The 17,470-nt window shown below is 37.5% G+C and overlaps 1 protein-coding gene across 1 annotated transcript; it reads left to right on the top strand.

Annotated features, from left to right (window-relative positions):
• Positions 1-992: 992 nt before the first annotated feature.
• Positions 993-17,244, top strand: nfx1 (nuclear transcription factor, X-box binding 1). The gene is made up of 23 exons (XM_055207508.2): positions 993-1,174; positions 1,695-3,059; positions 3,529-3,768; positions 3,916-4,021; positions 5,380-5,451; positions 5,538-5,677; positions 5,767-5,866; positions 5,959-6,176; positions 6,560-6,657; positions 6,740-6,770; positions 6,860-6,942; positions 7,030-7,138; positions 9,567-9,686; positions 9,806-9,885; positions 10,068-10,298; positions 10,858-10,931; positions 11,205-11,303; positions 11,400-11,441; positions 11,562-11,657; positions 14,690-14,756; positions 14,871-15,016; positions 16,903-17,007; positions 17,097-17,244. Exons 1-23 carry the CDS (start codon positions 1,153-1,155, stop codon positions 17,170-17,172), a joined length of 3,720 nt encoding a protein of 1,239 aa, XP_055063483.2. The 5' UTR covers positions 993-1,152; the 3' UTR covers positions 17,173-17,244.
• Positions 17,245-17,470: the final 226 nt, after the last annotated feature.

The following is a 17,470-nucleotide window of genomic DNA, read 5'->3' as shown; positions in this document are numbered from 1 at the left end:
CAGCTAAACAGCACCAAACCAGCATTAGTACCAGCATCCCATGCTGGTCATACCAGCAAGACCAGCATATGTTGTGTTTTGGTGCTGGTATGCTGGTGACCACCAGCTAAACCAGCATAGACCAGCATAATTTCCATGCTGGTCCATGCTGGTTTGATGCTGTTTTTTTTCAACAGGGCAGAAACTTTATAAAATTATCATTACTGCATACTGGATTTGTGGTAGGCTAATGTGGAAATCGTTAATGCTAACCTATTTTTAGCATTTGGAGGTGGAATGTTGAATGTGTTGTATAGACTATTAGGTAATGCAAAATGAGAAAGAATGTTTACAAATAAACTGTTTATTTTAATAGCGTTTTGTCCAGTGGGATGTCTCTCTCTTAGCCTATTAATTTTTTAAGTTTATATTAGGCATTTTTGAAACTGAATGTATGCACCCTTGAAGGGCCCTTTGCGATGGGGGCGCCATTTGGTTTCTCAAATGGAAGGCTGCATCCTCCAGAGGTCGCATTTGTAGGCTGCATACGTCATGTCGGATGTCTTATTTTAGAATATTATAAAGTTGACTTTCTTAGTTAATCGTAAATTGTTGTAATATGCTTATGATTTGCGAATGTAATGCTCTCGGAGGATGTTGCCTGAGAAACGGCCCAAATCCATACACCTTTCTGCGCTAGTGCGCTTTGGAGGGAGTAGGGCATATGCTCACTTCCGTTTACTTGGGGAAAAAACATAGTTCCAGATAGACTAAGATATGAAAACAGTTTACCTATTTACATTTATGAAATTACGGAATTTATGAAATATAAAATTTTACCATAATCAATTAGTAACAATATAGTACTATTTCCGTTTATTTTTCAAAATATAAACTAAATCAATAAAAATATTTTATAAACTGAGAAAAAGTAGGGTCAATATTTGCAATATAAATCAAGTCAAATCTAAATGCACGAATGACTCAGCGCTGTGACGCTGTAGTCACGTGCCTCTCTGTCCGCGAGGTCTCGATCTCTGTCTTCTGATTGGACGAACAGTTTCAGCATAACTAGCCACTACTCAGTCGTCGCATTTCGAAAATAATTTATCCTTTAACTCCATATTGGCAGATATTCTGAAGTTCAAGCACATTTCGGCTACACTGGCCTGAATGGCTGAAGCCTCTATTACAGGTAAGCCGGTGGTTATAGCTAACTCATAGCGGCTAACGTTAGCCGTAAAGTGTATGTGTGTGTGTGCTGTAGGCGGTGTGCGTTATGGCTGTACTCGTGCACTTACCACATAGCACCGCTCTTGTTATTAGAGAACTTTTCTTTAATGTGCGTTGTATTTTTTACTCATAGTTCGAGCGTGTAACGAAGATTTTAAAAACCATCGGCACGTGATGTCACAAATTCTGGGTGTACGGAAAGTTTACTTGTTAATCGTTTGTTGTAGTGTAACAAGTTATAGCAAAAGAGACTGTTAATCGATAAAACATTTATCTCTGGCATATGTCATTTGACAGCAGGGGGAGGGAGAGATGCGGTTTATCTTTGCCACGTGACGTTTTAGTTTGTGTCAAAAAGCTGACGTCAGGGTGAATGTACATATAATAAACCCGAAGCCGTTACTGTCAAGATAATTTTTCTGTCATAAAGTCAAAGGGCAGATAATGAACTATTTTTCTGGCTCTTACCACTTGACTTTTAGACGCATCAAAATTGAATCCAGAGTCTGCTGAGTTTGTACCACATGCTAAACCCAACCAACCACCCTCTAGAAGTTACAGACAACAGGACCCCAACCGGCACTATGGTCACCGATTTAGGCAGTCTAGTGGAAATAACCGTGGTCAAAATACATTTGAAACCTCTGAGAATAACAAATTACCCCCTTTTGAGCCACCCATAAGAGGAAGCCCAAGGGGAGGTGGAGGTAGAGGAGTAAGACAAAGAGGTGGACGAGGTAATGGTAGGCATAATAATGACCCACATCCCCAAAGTGAAAGATGGACAAAACCTACAAATGACAGTGACTTCTCAGGAAGAGACCACAAAGCTGCTGGTGATCAGCAGTCCCACGCCTCCACTTTAAACATGTCAATGGAACCCCCTGAGAAAAATGTATTACCCCCTTTTGAACCACCTATAAGAGGAAGCACAAGGGGAGGTAGAGGAGTAAGACAAAGAGGTGGACGAGGTAATGGTAGACATAATAATGACCCTCATCCCCAAAGTGAAAGATGGACAAAACCTACAAATGACAGCGACTGCTCAGGAAGAGACTATGAAGCTACTGGTGGTCAGCAGTCCCACACCTCCACTTTAAACACGTTGATGGAAACCCTTGAGAAAAATGTATTGCCCCCTTTTGAACCACCCATAAGAGAAAACACAAGGGAAGGTAGAGGCAGAGGAGTAAGACAAAGAGGTGGACGAGATAATGGTAGGCATAAAAATGACCATCATCCCCAAAGTGACAGATGGACAAAACCTACAAATGAAAGCGGCGACTCCGGATGGGACCAAAGAGCTTCTGGTGGTTTGCAGCCCCACACTTCCACTTATAACAGGTCGATGGATGAAGAGAGGCGGGAAAGGCCACCTGTCGAGGCCAACATACGAGGATCTTACAGAGGCAGCCAACAGAAGAAGACCTTTAAATCTAGGGATGACAGATCTAATAAGGAACCACTTCCCAGCAACAAGGAGGAGAATCTAGATGGAAAAGACATGAAGCCTGCTGAGGCTTGTAAACATCCAGAACCGGAGCCTGACCAGAAGAATCGTAACCGCATGGACCGCCGCATGCATCCCAGTTCCTGGAAGAAAGGACCAGCCGCCAACCATGGGATTCAGGGTAACTGGAGAGAAAGAGAGCCTGTTCATGTCAAAGAGGAGGAGTGGAGAGGTGGAGAAGATGAGGGTGGAAGAGAGAATGAGTCAGACAGGATTGGAGGCGGTGCCAGGGCGAAACGATCATTTCAACAGGATCCAGTGCAGAAAAAAGGACCCGAGCGAAGAACAGGACCAGTGAAACGCATGGAGCCTTCCAAAAGCAAAGAAACACAGACAGGTGAGTAAGGGATATTGTACATTCAGCCACAAATAAAACCAGACATGGTGATCAGGTCACCAAACATGAAGATTTACAAATTATTGCCACAAAATTAGAACTATAAGCTATACTTTTAGATGTATATATTATACATTAAAAGTGATGGATTAAAGGCAGGGTACATGATCTCTGAAAGCCAATGTTGACATTTGAAATTACCTAAACAAACACGCCCCTACCCCATTAGAATCTGGACCTTTTTTTGATAGACTAGCCCCACATTTATGCAACCCAGGCAACAATGTTTGTTAGTAGACACGCCCCTTACTGCTGATTGGCTACAAGAGTGTTTTGGTACTCTGTCCGACTCCCTTTTCCAAAGTGTTTTTCAAAAATCATGCACCCTACCTTTAAAAAAAATACACTGTCACATTTATTTTAATTATGTGCTTTTTAACATGCTTAATTTTTCTTTGTGTGTTTATAGGGTGTCTTATTGAGCAGCTGACAGAAGAGAAGTATGAGTGTATGGTCTGTTGTGATGTGATTCGGGTCATGGCGCCAGTTTGGAGCTGTCAAAGCTGTTTTCACGTATTTCACCTTAACTGCATCAAGAAATGGGCTCGTTCACCTGCATCTCAAGCTGATGATGGCAGTGAAGGTTGGCGTTGTCCTGCGTGCCAGCATGTGGCACTGAAAGTCCCAAATTCCTACACATGCTTTTGTGGTAGGAATACACAGTGTTTTGCATCTTACATGATTTCTTACTCTTTTTATAAATAAATTTGTATAAGTGCAACCATGATTTTATTGTGATATAATGTATAAGGTTGGTCAGTTTACTGTTTTTATCTACTTTAAATTTATCGGACAGCAAAGGTAACCAATCCTGAGTACCAGCGCACTGAGATTCCTCACAGCTGCGGAGATATGTGTGGAAAGAAGAGGAGTGGAGGGGAATGTAACCACCCCTGTAATATGTAAGAGCTTAGCAGCACAATTTGAGCAGTCCTACATTCAGTATTTTTGACCATAATGTGCTCCTATATCATTCATTCGAATCATCTTATCCAAAATTCCACAGGTTCATTTGTTTCTTCTGATCTCAATGTCATGTGTTTCTATTAGAGATTTGCACAATCAGGGCTATAAAATGCGACATATATAACGGATATATAGAAAAGTGTCCTGTGTAGTTAAAGGATTAGTCAATTTTCTTAAAAAAAAAAGATCCGGATGGTTTGCTCACCACTATGTCTTCCAACATGTTGATGTCTTTCTTTGTTCAATAAATGTATGTTTTTTGAGGAGAGCATTCCAGGATTTTTCTCATTTTGATGGACTTTAATGGGCCCCAACACTTATTGGTTTTGTTTCAGTTTGAAATTGCAGTTAAGGACTCTGGACTATCTCAAACATGGCATAAGGGTATTTTCTAGTGAAACGATTGTCATTTTTGACAGGGAAAAAAGCACTTTAAACCAAAACTTCTTGTCGTCTTCCATTCCTGTGACGTGCCAGCGTGACCTCACGGATGACGTATGCGAAACTACACCCCAGTGTTTACAAGTGTGGAGAAAGAGGACCATTCTGATGTTGTTGTATTTGAAATTATACTAATTAATGTCTTTGTGTCATTTTATTGTTTAAAGTGGTCCACAAATGTGCGTTTCATATATGTAACACGTTACCTTTCCATGTCATTAAGCAATTACGTGAGGTCGTGCTGGAAGACGAGAAGTTGTGGTTTTAAAGTGCATATTTTTTGTTTTTCTTGCCAAAAATGACAATCGTTTTGCTTGATTAGACCTTTGTGCCTCGTTTGAGATCGTTTGGAGTCCTTTGAAGCTGCAATTTAAACTAATAAGTGTTGGGGTCCATTAAAGTCCATTAAAATGAGAAAAATCTGGAATGTTTTCCTTAAAAGACATAATTTCTTCTCGAGTGAACGGGGAGGGATGTCAACATTTTGGATGGCATGATGGTGAGTAAATTATCTGGATTTTTTTTTTTTTAGAAAATTTACTAATCCTTTAATGAATTTACCACATTAGCACTAGTTCAACCCAGTCTTCCCATGTGTGTGTGAAACAAAGAGATTTATGTTTCACACAGGTGCCATGTGAGATTTGCAGGACTATTAAAACTAAATAAATTCCTCCAACAAACTGTTTCCAGGAGCTGTTTTTTCAAAAAGCACTACAAAATTTTAACCTCTGTGTCTGCAGTGTTATGTGGAAAATTGTTATACACAGCTCTGCTGTCATAGTACATTTGACAACTCTGTGTATGTATGTTGACATTTTGCTTTCTATCTCTCTCTGTCTTGCCTTTGTAGCTTGTGCCACCCAGGGCCCTGCCCACAGTGTCCTGCTTTTATCACCAAGAAATGCATTTGTGGTAGAATGAGGTACTACGAACTGTTACTGATTACGGCTGTGTGTAAGCATTTACCCAGATACAAAAGCTAAAAAACTGATTTTTGTGTGTGTGCAGTAAGCCGGTGCGTTGCAGTCAAACAGGACCTCTGCTTTGTCAGGAAGTCTGTGGAGCTCTGTTAAACTGTGCCCAGCACTCCTGTGCCCAGGTTTGCCACTCGGGGCCATGCCAACCGTGCCAACTACGTGTCCAGCAAGGTATTTACTACTTTTGTCATTTCTTATGTTTATTTAATCACCCTATTTTGTTTGTTGTATTTTCATGCATTGTTCTTGTCCATTTATAGTGTGCTTCTGTGGTGTGGCATTCAGAGATGTGGCATGCGGGACTGATCATGCGAGTTTTGATGGATCGGGATATTTCTCCTGTTGCAAACCATGTGGAAAGTATGTTACAATATGTATCATCAAACCTGTACTACCTATATGTCTTAAGTATCTAGGCATTTGACTTATTTTTGACTTGATTCTTGCTGTAGAATGCTAGACTGCCAGTCCCATCGCTGCCAGCAGTCATGCCACCCCGGGCAGTGCCAACCATGTTCACGTAGCTCCAAGCTGGTGCGCAGTTGCCCATGTGGACAGACCCCACTGTCAAAGCTTTTAGAGCTCGGCTACCCAGAGAGAAAGACCTGTACTGATCCTATCCCATCATGTGGCAAGACCTGCAACAAGCCACTGCCATGTGGAAATGCTGGTATGTATTTGATTTTTGCCATTACTGTACAGGTCATTTTTCTAAATATTTTAAAGTTTAAAAGTAGTTATATACCTTTCATTATTGATTTATTATGATTGATTTATAAGTTAAAATTACTAACTAAGGACTATGTATTTTAAGTCTCTTTTATTGTCTTCTATTCTGTGACACCCACATTTCTCTGGCTATGGATTAATAAAGTATTATCTTATATATTAAATAGTACTGAATAATTGGTCATGTGCAAGTATTTAACGTTTTCTGTTACATTGCTGTCTAACGGAACAGTAGTAAAATAATATGGCAAAAAGGGCAAATATGTTTGTCACGAAATCGGTTCAGAATTCGTATTTTTGATTGAGTTTTGTGATCTGCTGTAGATTCTGTCCATTTGTGTGAAAAGCTCTGCCATGAGGACAGCTGTGGACCCTGTTCTTTGACCTCCACTATTAAATGCAGATGTGGTAGTAACATCAAGGTTCGACCATTTACTATACAGCTGCACAGAAGAATGTTGTAAAATCCTCATATCTTATTTAGTGTGTATTCTTTCTTTATAGGAAGTTCCATGTGCATTGATTCAGATTGAAAGTAAGGCTTTAGACAGGGCAGTATCAATGTAACACAATAATTCAAGTACCACAGTTACTGTTTTAATTATTTTGTGTTTTTTTTAACAGACGATATGGTGTTTGCCTGTGAGAAACGCTGCAGCAAAAAGCGCTCCTGTGGCAGACACAAGTGTGGAGAGTTGTGCTGTGTGGTTAGTCTGACTTTATAAATGTTTGTGTCTATGTGCAGTATTCAAAGGAAAGGCATATCAACTAAATGTGCTCTTAATCTTTATCAGGATAAGGAGCATAAATGTTTAATGATTTGCGGCTACAAGCTCAACTGCGGTCTGCACCGGTGTCAGGAGCTTTGTCATCGTGGCAACTGCCAGCCTTGTTGGCAAACCAGTAAGATTATGTCCTCAAACATCTTTAAATGCATCATCTTGTTAAACTGGCTTTTTCATTGTAAGCTTTTTTTGTGAAGTTGCTGGGAATGAGAACGACAGGGTACGTGTGGTCATATCGTTCAGTGCTGTTAACAGCTGGAGCGACATGCTGCGTTAATGGCCTTTGTGACACAAAAATAACTTTTGTGAACTAGTATGAAAATATTATTTAGTAATTGAAATGGGCTGTTCTGATTTTATTAAAATTAGTTGCTTTTTACACTGAAGAACCGGTTCATAACCTAGACTAAAACAAATGTTTGACCTGTATCAACCGAAAATACCTTGCACTGCACTGAGAGATTTTAAAATATGCCAGTGCCATTGAGTTCTCTTATGGAAAACAACAGTAACACTTTTTAGGACATTTTTTATAAAATATGCTTAAATATCTTTATTTAAACAAGGCCTACCTTTGCTAAGCAATGTCTATGAAACTTTAAACCCTCTACTTTTACCTCGGCAAATACAGAAGCATACTGTATATCACAAATGCTCATTCCTATCTGTTGTTAAGCAAGCTTATCTGTTGTTTTTTGTGGTTTTTGTAACTAGGGATGCACAATATATTGGCCGACATATCGTTATCGGCCGATAACTGCTTATTTTTAATATTATCGGTTATCGGTCTGATAGCAAAATTAGGCCGATAAATGAAAGCCGATAAATTATGGATTATTTTGGTTTGTTGAACCACTTCACTTGCTCATTGCTGGCCATGTGGAGTTTTGATTGGTGCTTTCTGTGACATAGCACGAAGATGACACGTGTTGCGGGCTTAAGAAGAGTATGCTAGTCTAGCGCAAAGACAAGATGTCCGCGGTCTGCGAGTTTTTCATTGTGAAAATAATATGAATATTTATCGGCCTATAGATATCGGTTATCGGCCCCCAAATTTAAAGAGTTATCGGTTATCGGTATCGGCCAAAATTTCCATATCGTGCATCCCTATTTGTAACTATGACTCAAAGTAGAAAAAGTAGAATAAAAGACTTGCAAAGTCCCTATTCTTGCTCAAGCTTTAAATGAACAAATAAACAAGCCACTGAAATATAGAACGGATAGACGGAAAAATGCAGGGCATTTATTTATTGTTGGATCCACATGCATTCTTAAAGGAACAGTATGTAAGAAATGTATATCAATTAATCATAAAATGGCCCTGATATAGACATTAAGAAATCATTTTAATTTCAAATACTTATATCACTGACAACAGTGGTCCGGCCAGGATATTACCATTTAAAAAGTGTAGTTGCAGCCCTCAACTAATGTTTATGTTGTCATTTTGTGTATTGGCCAACAGTTTTGTGATTGCAATACCAGTTTTGGCCACAATCCTACATACTGTTCCTTTAAAGGTGCAGTGTGTTATTTTTAGAAGAATCTCTTGACAGAAATGCTAAATAATATACAAAACTATATTGTCAGGGGTGTATAAAGACTTTTCATTATGAACTGTTATGTTTTTATTACCTTAGAATGAGACGTTTTTATCTACATACCAAGGCATAGGCCGCTATGAGATTTGATATCCTTAAGCAACAATACCACTGTTTTGTGGTATTGCCATTGCAACACTAAAATGGCTGGGGGGGGTTCCCAAATGTCTGTGTATACAAACATAAACGCATGTATTTTTACGGATGTATGCCAGGCAAAAATAAAACCTTTAAAGGGGACATATCATAAAAATCTGACTTTTTTATGTTTAAGTGCTATAATTGGGTCCCCAGTACTTCTATCAACCTAGAAAACGTGAAAAGATCAACCCAGTAACTTCGTTTTGGTAAACCATTCTCTACAAGCATGTGAAAAATTGGGTCATTTAGACTTGGCTCCCCTTGTGATGTCATAAGGGGATCTTATTATAATAATATCACCCCTTAATCTGCACTATCCAACCACGGCACTGACATTTAGTGCAGTGAGAGAAAATAATTGACAGCACAAGTTTCAATTTCAACAAAAAAATTTCACATTTTTGCTCTCACCCACAAAGTGGCAATTTTAAAATGCTATAATAAATTCTTTTTGGGATATATTGAGCTAAAACTTCACACATGTCATGTACTCTGGTGACACCAAAGATTTATTTTACATCTAAAAAAGTTTTGTGGAATGACCCTTTTAAATGATAATATTCTTTCAAAAAGGTTTTTTGTGATTGAGATATCAATGTAAAAATCAAATCAATTACAAGACTTAATGATTTCATTAATTTTATGTAAACACAGCTCATACCTTGGAAACGGTATCACAGAAAAGTTTTGTGATTTTGAAACCTTGACGCCTTAAAAGCTCTGTATACCTTGAAACCTCCAAAAAACCCTTTATGATGTACATCTACTTTTTCTTCACATCCAGCTCTGTTTGCTCCCTCTAAGGTTTTGATGAATTGGCATGCTACTGTGGAGAAACTGTGCTCTTCCCACCCATCCCTTGTGGAACCAAACCACCTGAATGTAAAAATGTGTGCACCCGCCAGCATGACTGTGATCATCCAGGTACTCCTTTCACCTGTCTGCTCAGATAATCGCTGCTAATGTGATCTTCGCTGTTGTTCAATTAAGGAATTCCACAAACATGGTTAAGCAGCTGGTTTGAGTTTGTGTTTTTCCCTTAGTGTTTCATTCCTGCCACAGTGAGGAAAGATGCCCTCCTTGTACATACCTTACCAAGAAATGGTGCATGGGTAATCATGAGGTAATAAGTCACAATGTAAAAGATCAAATGAATGTTACAACCTTGCATTCAAATACACACATACTGATTTAACGTATACATTGAATGCAGTCACTTGGATAAATGTGTTTGCCAAAGGCAGAACTGTAAATATGTATATTTTAACTCTGCATCCTTCCCTTTTTTGTCACCTTTCTCTTTAGCAAAGGAGTAATATCCCATGCCACCTGCAGGACATATCTTGTGGTTTAATATGTGATAAGGTCCTACCCTGTGATTCTCATCGCTGTAAGAAGATATGCCATCGTGGGGATTGCCAGACAGAGGGGGAATGTAAACAACCATGCACTCATCCTAGACCTGGATGTGGACACCCTTGTTCTGCTCCTTGCCACCCAGGCAGTCCCTGTCCTCCCAGTACATGCAGTGCCAAGGTACAGCCCCTCTTTCATTTTAATTTTATTCTGCACAGTAACACTATGTTCTTTAACTGTAGCCAGATTTATTTTTAATTCATAGCTGACAAACTCTGGAGGGTGCATGTGTTCTGGGCCATACTTACAGTCCAATATTCACAACACATTAAGTGTCAGGAGTGTATATTTATTATCCGTAAAGGGAGTTTTAAATCCTTGAAATGTTGTTAAGATGAAATGGTTTCATTACAGGTTATAAAGAGTATTGAGATCATATGGAAAAGTAGCACTAAAGGCTTTTCTGTTATTTTTATTACTAGAATTCTTAATATAGTTTATTTTTAAATGTATGCAAATAATTTCTGTATTAATTTGTTCTTTGCAAAACATAAATAGTAGTTGCGTTTCATTACCATTTGAAACATTGTGAATTGAAAATATGTCCAATGGAAAAGCGTCAATTTGCATTGGCCATATTTTCAATTCACAATGTCAATTTGAGCAATTTAAAGGGTAATGGAAACGCAGCTACTGAGATTTAAAATGGTCATATTTATTTACCACTTTCAATCTCTAGGTGGCACTGCAGTGTGACTGTGGCCGTAAAAAGGAGACGGTTCCTTGCGCTGAGGCATCCAGTTCCTACCAAAGGTAGAAACACTCCAAGATACCAGCACCTTTATAGCCATATGATGCTGTCTGACGTTTTTGTAGATTGTTTATTGAGTAGAGAATTGTGTTATTGCATTTAATTCTTTTATCAATAATCACTGAAGGTTGGACATTCACTGCAAGTTTTTGTACATTTCTGATAAATAATTAGGTCTGTGGATAACAAAACAGAGCATGGTAACACTACTGCTATTTATGTCAAACATTTATGTTGGTCTAAGAACAAACACAACTTACATTTCTGTTGTGAAGATATGCGGCTATTGCGGTGGCCAGTAAGCTCTCAGATATGCAGCTGGGAGAATCAGTTGACATTGGACAACTCACAAAGAAGGAGCAGAAAAAAGCCAGGTACTTGTTTACTGTTTATTTGTGTTTCATGTATCAAGGTTTTTTGAGGGCACTTCAGTTGTGAAGTAACCACCATGTATTTACTTTCTCTGTCAGATTGGAGTGTGATCAAGAGTGTGCTACACTGGAGAGAAACAGGTGAATGGAATGGTGGCACATGCTTTTATGAATACACGATCTGTGCCGGTATAGTTCATGAGTAAATGGGACAATGTGTTGGGTAATCTGGTTGTAAATATTGTCTTTTTTCACCCTTAGGCGACTAGCTGAGGCATTGCAGATTGACCAGTCGGTGGATCCCTTCAATAAGTCCACATCTTCCAAATACAGTGACTCTCTCAAAGAGGATGCAAGGTTTTGTAAACATATTTCACATACCAGTCGGTGTGTCAAATTTTTAAATAGTACAAGAATGCAATGCATTAACAACAAAGTTAGGGCAATACTGGTATCAGATTCTTTGGACCAACAGCTTGATGCTGAATGATTTTTTTTAAACAATTTTATTTGCATTCTTGAACAGACATGCAAAACTATGTTTAACAGCTACAGCAGATAAATCTATAAACCATTCATGCATCCATCACATTTGTTTTTCAAAAGCATTCACATTCCAAACAGAAGAATGGGGGTTGTAATTTTAATTAAAGAAAACAAAATAATTGTCTTGTGGCTTCACATTGCTATTAATTAGGCACTAAAATGTTTACAATTAAGTTTGGGTTCTTATGTTAATCTGCTACACAGCCAAGTTAAAGCATTGAATGTGGGGGCAGTCATTCTTACAATGCCTGGAAAGACAATAGTCCCTTTCTCACATACAGTCTTTACTGGTAATTTAATGGTAAATTTCCGTTAACATGTCATTTGTGAACAGAACCTTTCCGGTAAATCAGTGATCACAATTTACCAGTAAGACAGGTTGTAAGATTACCAGTAATTTATCGGTAAGGGCTGTGTGTGAACGAAAATTATAGGATTACCGGCATTTAGAACAGACGACGTCAGACCGTGCTGACAGCTTCGGGCCAATCATAGCGTTTTAATAGAGATGTCGCGTTTACCCCCGCAGTGTTTACTGACGTTTCCACACACATTCTGCTTGAAAGTTGAGCACACCTGAAGTTTACGTCCACATTTCTTCACCAAAGTTGTTTAAAACAGCTTACCGCCGAATTGCCGACGTCCTTAGCACGCCCTCTGTGAAGCCTAAAGTGCAAACTGTTGTAATTTACCAGAATTACTGTGTGAAAGAGGCTATTATGGGTTTCCATACCATTTTAATGATGGGATTACAGATAAATACACAATCTTTAATGCTATATGCCAGGGGTCGGCAACTGGCGGCCCGCGGGCCAAAAGTGGCCCGCCAGCAATATTTTCTGGCCCGCCGGATTAATTTGAAATCCGTTTTTTAATTTTTTTTTTAATCAGACTTTTTTATTTTACAATAACAGTTTACAAAAATGTCCCCGTGTATCATTCCTTCATTCGTTTTTTCAAATCAAAACCAAAAAGAAAATAAATAAAAACGACTTGTTTTTCTATTATTTATTTCCTGAACTAAAAGCCAACGACTCGTTTTCTGAATGTGCGCTCAGATCAAAAATAAAAAAATGAATGAAAACGGGTTCGGACAAATTTTAATTGAACACCTTAGCAGACATATACCAATGAAATAAATTTAAACAGATCAGGTACTAACAGATTACATTTTAATAAGGGTTTTAATAAGGGTTTGAATAGCAACCATGCTTTCCTGTAAGTCTCATTCGCTTACAGTCCGACTTTTGAACTTTTTTCATTATTATTTATTCGCGTATATTATTATTATTATTATTATTTATTGCTACACTGACAAATAGCAAGAATGTCCTGAAAAAAATGCGTATAATAGCTATCTTAACGGGCCGCTTTTTCTGGTTGTCTTTCTCTACCAGCGCATCCGCGATCATAACGGTCATTAGAGTTTGAGCATACTTCTAAAACACAATCGATCAAATAATTGCAGAGGTATGACTTCATGAATCATTTGCAAATTTACCTCGTAAATCATGTCAATTCATCACGCGTGAAGACGTTAAACTCCGTGACATTGCAAATTACTGAAAAGTAATTGCTGGCTTTTAGAAACCACTACAAAATATGATAAAAATAAACTCTTTTACTGCAATAATATTTTAACTAATACACTTTTAAAGTAGATTTGAAAGGAATACTGTTGTTTTCTGCTACTTGAACTTGGGGCTCGAGCGCCCGACCTAAGGTTCGACCTGCCTTCGAAAACAGCAGGTCAAGTTCGTTTACCGTTAATTATTAAGACTAAATGGGCAGGTAAATTCGTTAAAAAAATGAAAGTAATCCGCCAAAATATGGTTTTACATGTCTATTAAAATAAAGCCATTATTAATTTTCCTAACGCATAGTTCTTTGATCTTTACCTCCGTTTGAAACGTTATAAATTTGGCAAAGGAGGATGTTCAGCAATTTGAACAGCAACTCCGCAACCAACTCGGTTTATGATGGTGAGAAATTTGAGTGAGAGGCTTTGTCCTATTTAATTTATTATTTATATTTCATTATAAATACAATGAATACAATGTTAAAATAATATTTTTATTGGCACGAACACAATTTTTGTATAACATTTAAAATTATCTGTCTCTTTTCGTTAGAGACATTTGAATGTGAGATTCTGGAAACGAAACGTGACGTTAAGTTTTGCGGATCCGTCAGGTCGGGAAATAAAGCGGGTGAACACAAATGAATCTATGAATAGAACCTTGTCGGAGCTGGACAAAAAACAGTCCAGCGGAGACCTCCTTAAACCTTAGGTGTGTATGTGTGTGTCCCGGTTAAATATTAATAAAAAAAGGAATAGTTCAAAAGTCGGACTGTAAGAGTATTTCATGAGAGCATAAATGCCTGTAATATTACCACTATAGTACTTGATCTGTTTAAAATGATTTCATTGATATATTATGCCTATAAAGGAGTTAAATAAAAAAAAGTCTAATCCAGTAATTAATTTTTTTATCTGAGCACACAATCAGAAAACCCGTGGTGGTTAATTTTTCATTTTTGTTTTTAATTTGAAAAAAAAACGATTGAACGAATGATACACAGACCCATTACCATGTTTTTAGCAATTTTTAATGCCGTCTTTCGTCTTTTAAATAGGAAATAAAGACAATGTTTCTTGACAAAAGATCAGATAGCCTATACTAGGCTAATTAAAAATAAGACGTAAGTGTGCCAACAACAGTTGGCCCGCCATCTACTGGCTAAAAAAAATATTGGCCCGCGGCCAAAGTTACTTGCCGACCCCTGCTATATGCCATCTATATGAAATACTTGCACAACAAACATTTCTTTTTGAAATGCAGGAAAGATTTGAAGTTTGTCTGGGAAATTGAGGAGAAGATGAAGAATTTAGTTGAACTGGCTAGCAAGGTAAGGTATAAATAATTAACTAAACCATAAACTGTAATTCTTTTACAGTTAACTATCTATGCATTTATTAAAGCATTATTTTCAGAACTATATAATTGTGTTTTTTCCCTATAGGGCAAACAGACAAAAAGGAGTCACTGTTTCCCACCTATGAAACGTGAACACCGCAAAATTATCCATGAGTTAGCTGAAGCATATGGTGTGGAAAGTGTTAGCTATGATAGTGAACCCAAACGCAATGTTGTGCTCACTGCCATCAGGTCAGCTGAAGAGAAACCGCCTATACACACTATCGAATGATTATGTCTTTGATATGTACACCTGCCACGTAGTTAATCCTGCAGGGTTACAAGTGTATATTACCCTTGTTAATATATATAGGGGCAGTTTTCCGGACAGGGATTAGACTAGTCCTTGACTGAAATAAATGTAAGAGCTGTCCAAACTGAAAACAACTTGCACTGACATATCTTAAAATACATCAGTACCCTTTGTTTTGCCTCAAAATGCACACAAGTAACGTTTTTAGTAAGGCATGCTATGATGATGATATGATAATCCCTGTCCAGGAAACCACCCCAAAGAGTTCAAATGCAAAACCTGCTAAATGCATCTGGCATGATTTCTTGTTAATTAGTATTTTTTAGCAGATTCTTAATGCATTCTGTCTAATTAAATCGGTAATTCTGGCCTGAGGGCGGGGTTAAGCGGATTTGATGTGAAAGTATTTAATAAACGTATAGTGGGGTGCGAACTAACGCGGGGTTAATTGTAACACAGCTACTTTACATATTTATACAAAGCTGAGCAATCTGTGCTTTTGGTCTTTTTTTTCTCTTACTGTCAGAAGATGATCTCCTGTGATTTTTGTGAAAAGTTTTGATGTGTTTTCGTTAAGATATTGCACAAAGAGTTTTGGAGGCATAAAAGTAAATTTCTTCATCTTTAACATTTATTCTTCATCGATTTCTGAGTTGGGTGTGTAACTCACCAAATCCAACCTTATATTATTTTAATCACTGTCTTGTTACCTAAAACAACACCATTTTGAAACATGTCAGCAACTCCTAGTAACTGATAGCTGGGATTGAAAACATTTTTACACAGCGTAGTTAGTTGTAACACGGTGTTTCAATTAAGCCTCAGGTATACAACGATAATGAAATGAAAACAATGTAAATACTATTCATCAAAATGATAACTGTTAATACAATATCATAAAATATTTGTCTTAATTGTGCAGCTCTTTCAAAAATATATATTAATATGCATTGAGGCATAATAAGAGGATGGTTAGATGAAGGATCATGGATGGATGAACGTGTGGATATCTATTTATAGGCAGATATATATAAACAAAATCCACCTTTAGTATATAGGCAGAATTATTTTATTGAATTATTTGTGTTAAACCAAATGTTCTAGAAGGGGTTACAACAAACCCCGTTTTTTTAAATGAACCCCACCTATGGGGTAAGTTGTAACGTTTACACTCCTGTCACTTTCGGTGTAATTGTAAGATAACAGTAGGTCCCACAAACAAACTTTAAATGGCGGTTTCCCGGACAGGGATTAGACTAGTCCTAGACTAAAATAAATGTAAGAGGTGTCCAAACTGAAAACAACTTGCACTGACATATCTTAATATACATAAGTGTCCTTTGTTTTGCCTCAAAATGCACACAAGTAATGTTTTTAGTAAGGCCTGTTTGTTAAAACTAGTTATATTTCCTAATTAAACTAAGGCCTAGTCCTGGCTTTAGATAATCCCTGCCCGGGAAACCACCCTAATGTGTTCATTTGTAGCAGAGAAGTGTGTGTTGGTTGTGTAAAAAAATTATTAATCTAACTTAAATATTTTTACAATGATGAAGCCAAAGTCAAAAAGCATTAAGTTGTGAGAGCATTCGGTTACAACTATCTCATTTTTGATGGGTTTTGCATCTGAACTCTTATATTTTAAAGTTTTGACCTATTAGTAGAAAGCCAAATATAAAAAATTTCTTGTCCTGCCTATAATAATAAATATCTAATATTGAAACGCATATAAGCAAAATACCTTGAACATCTCTTTTAGTGACGCACATAACCTTGTATCAGTAGCACTGGGTAATCTTGAACAAAATTGTTTTTGATACGTTTTCAGGGGGAAATCTGTGTGTCCTAACATCAGTCTGACTGCTTTGATTGAAAGGGAAACTGTTACCAGAGCCCCTCCTCCCATTGCCCACATCAAACAACACAACAGCAAGTATGTTCATCTCTAGACAGTATAGCATAAAGGGCTAAAAAGTGTAAAATGTATCACATCTAATGAAATGTATTTTACATTTGTTTCAGGGTCGACAATAGTAACGCTTTGATGAAACCAGCTAAAGAAGAACCCACCGTGGATTATTTTGATGTGCAGGATTGATATGATATTTCAAACAGTCACTGTAATATGCATTTAAAATAAAACGGCACATGATTGCTTGGCAGTTCAAAATTGTTTTTCTCCTGTATGTACATTACTTTTCAATTAAATTAGATCCTTAGCCATGCTATACTAACTTGATGTTACACAAACCTAATACTTGGTTTACAATTATCACGTGAAAGGGGGTAGGCTCATTATTTGGCCCAGATGAAGAGGGCCCCTGAAAACTTTTCTTTAAATTCTTTAATAATTAGAAATGGCCAAGATTTAATGGTTGATGAAACATTTTTGGTAG

Source organism: Misgurnus anguillicaudatus, chromosome 21, assembly GCF_027580225.2.
Source record: "Misgurnus anguillicaudatus chromosome 21, ASM2758022v2, whole genome shotgun sequence".
Lineage (NCBI taxonomy): Eukaryota > Metazoa > Chordata > Actinopteri > Cypriniformes > Cobitidae > Misgurnus > Misgurnus anguillicaudatus.
This window is presented reverse-complemented; position numbering and strand designations above follow the sequence as displayed.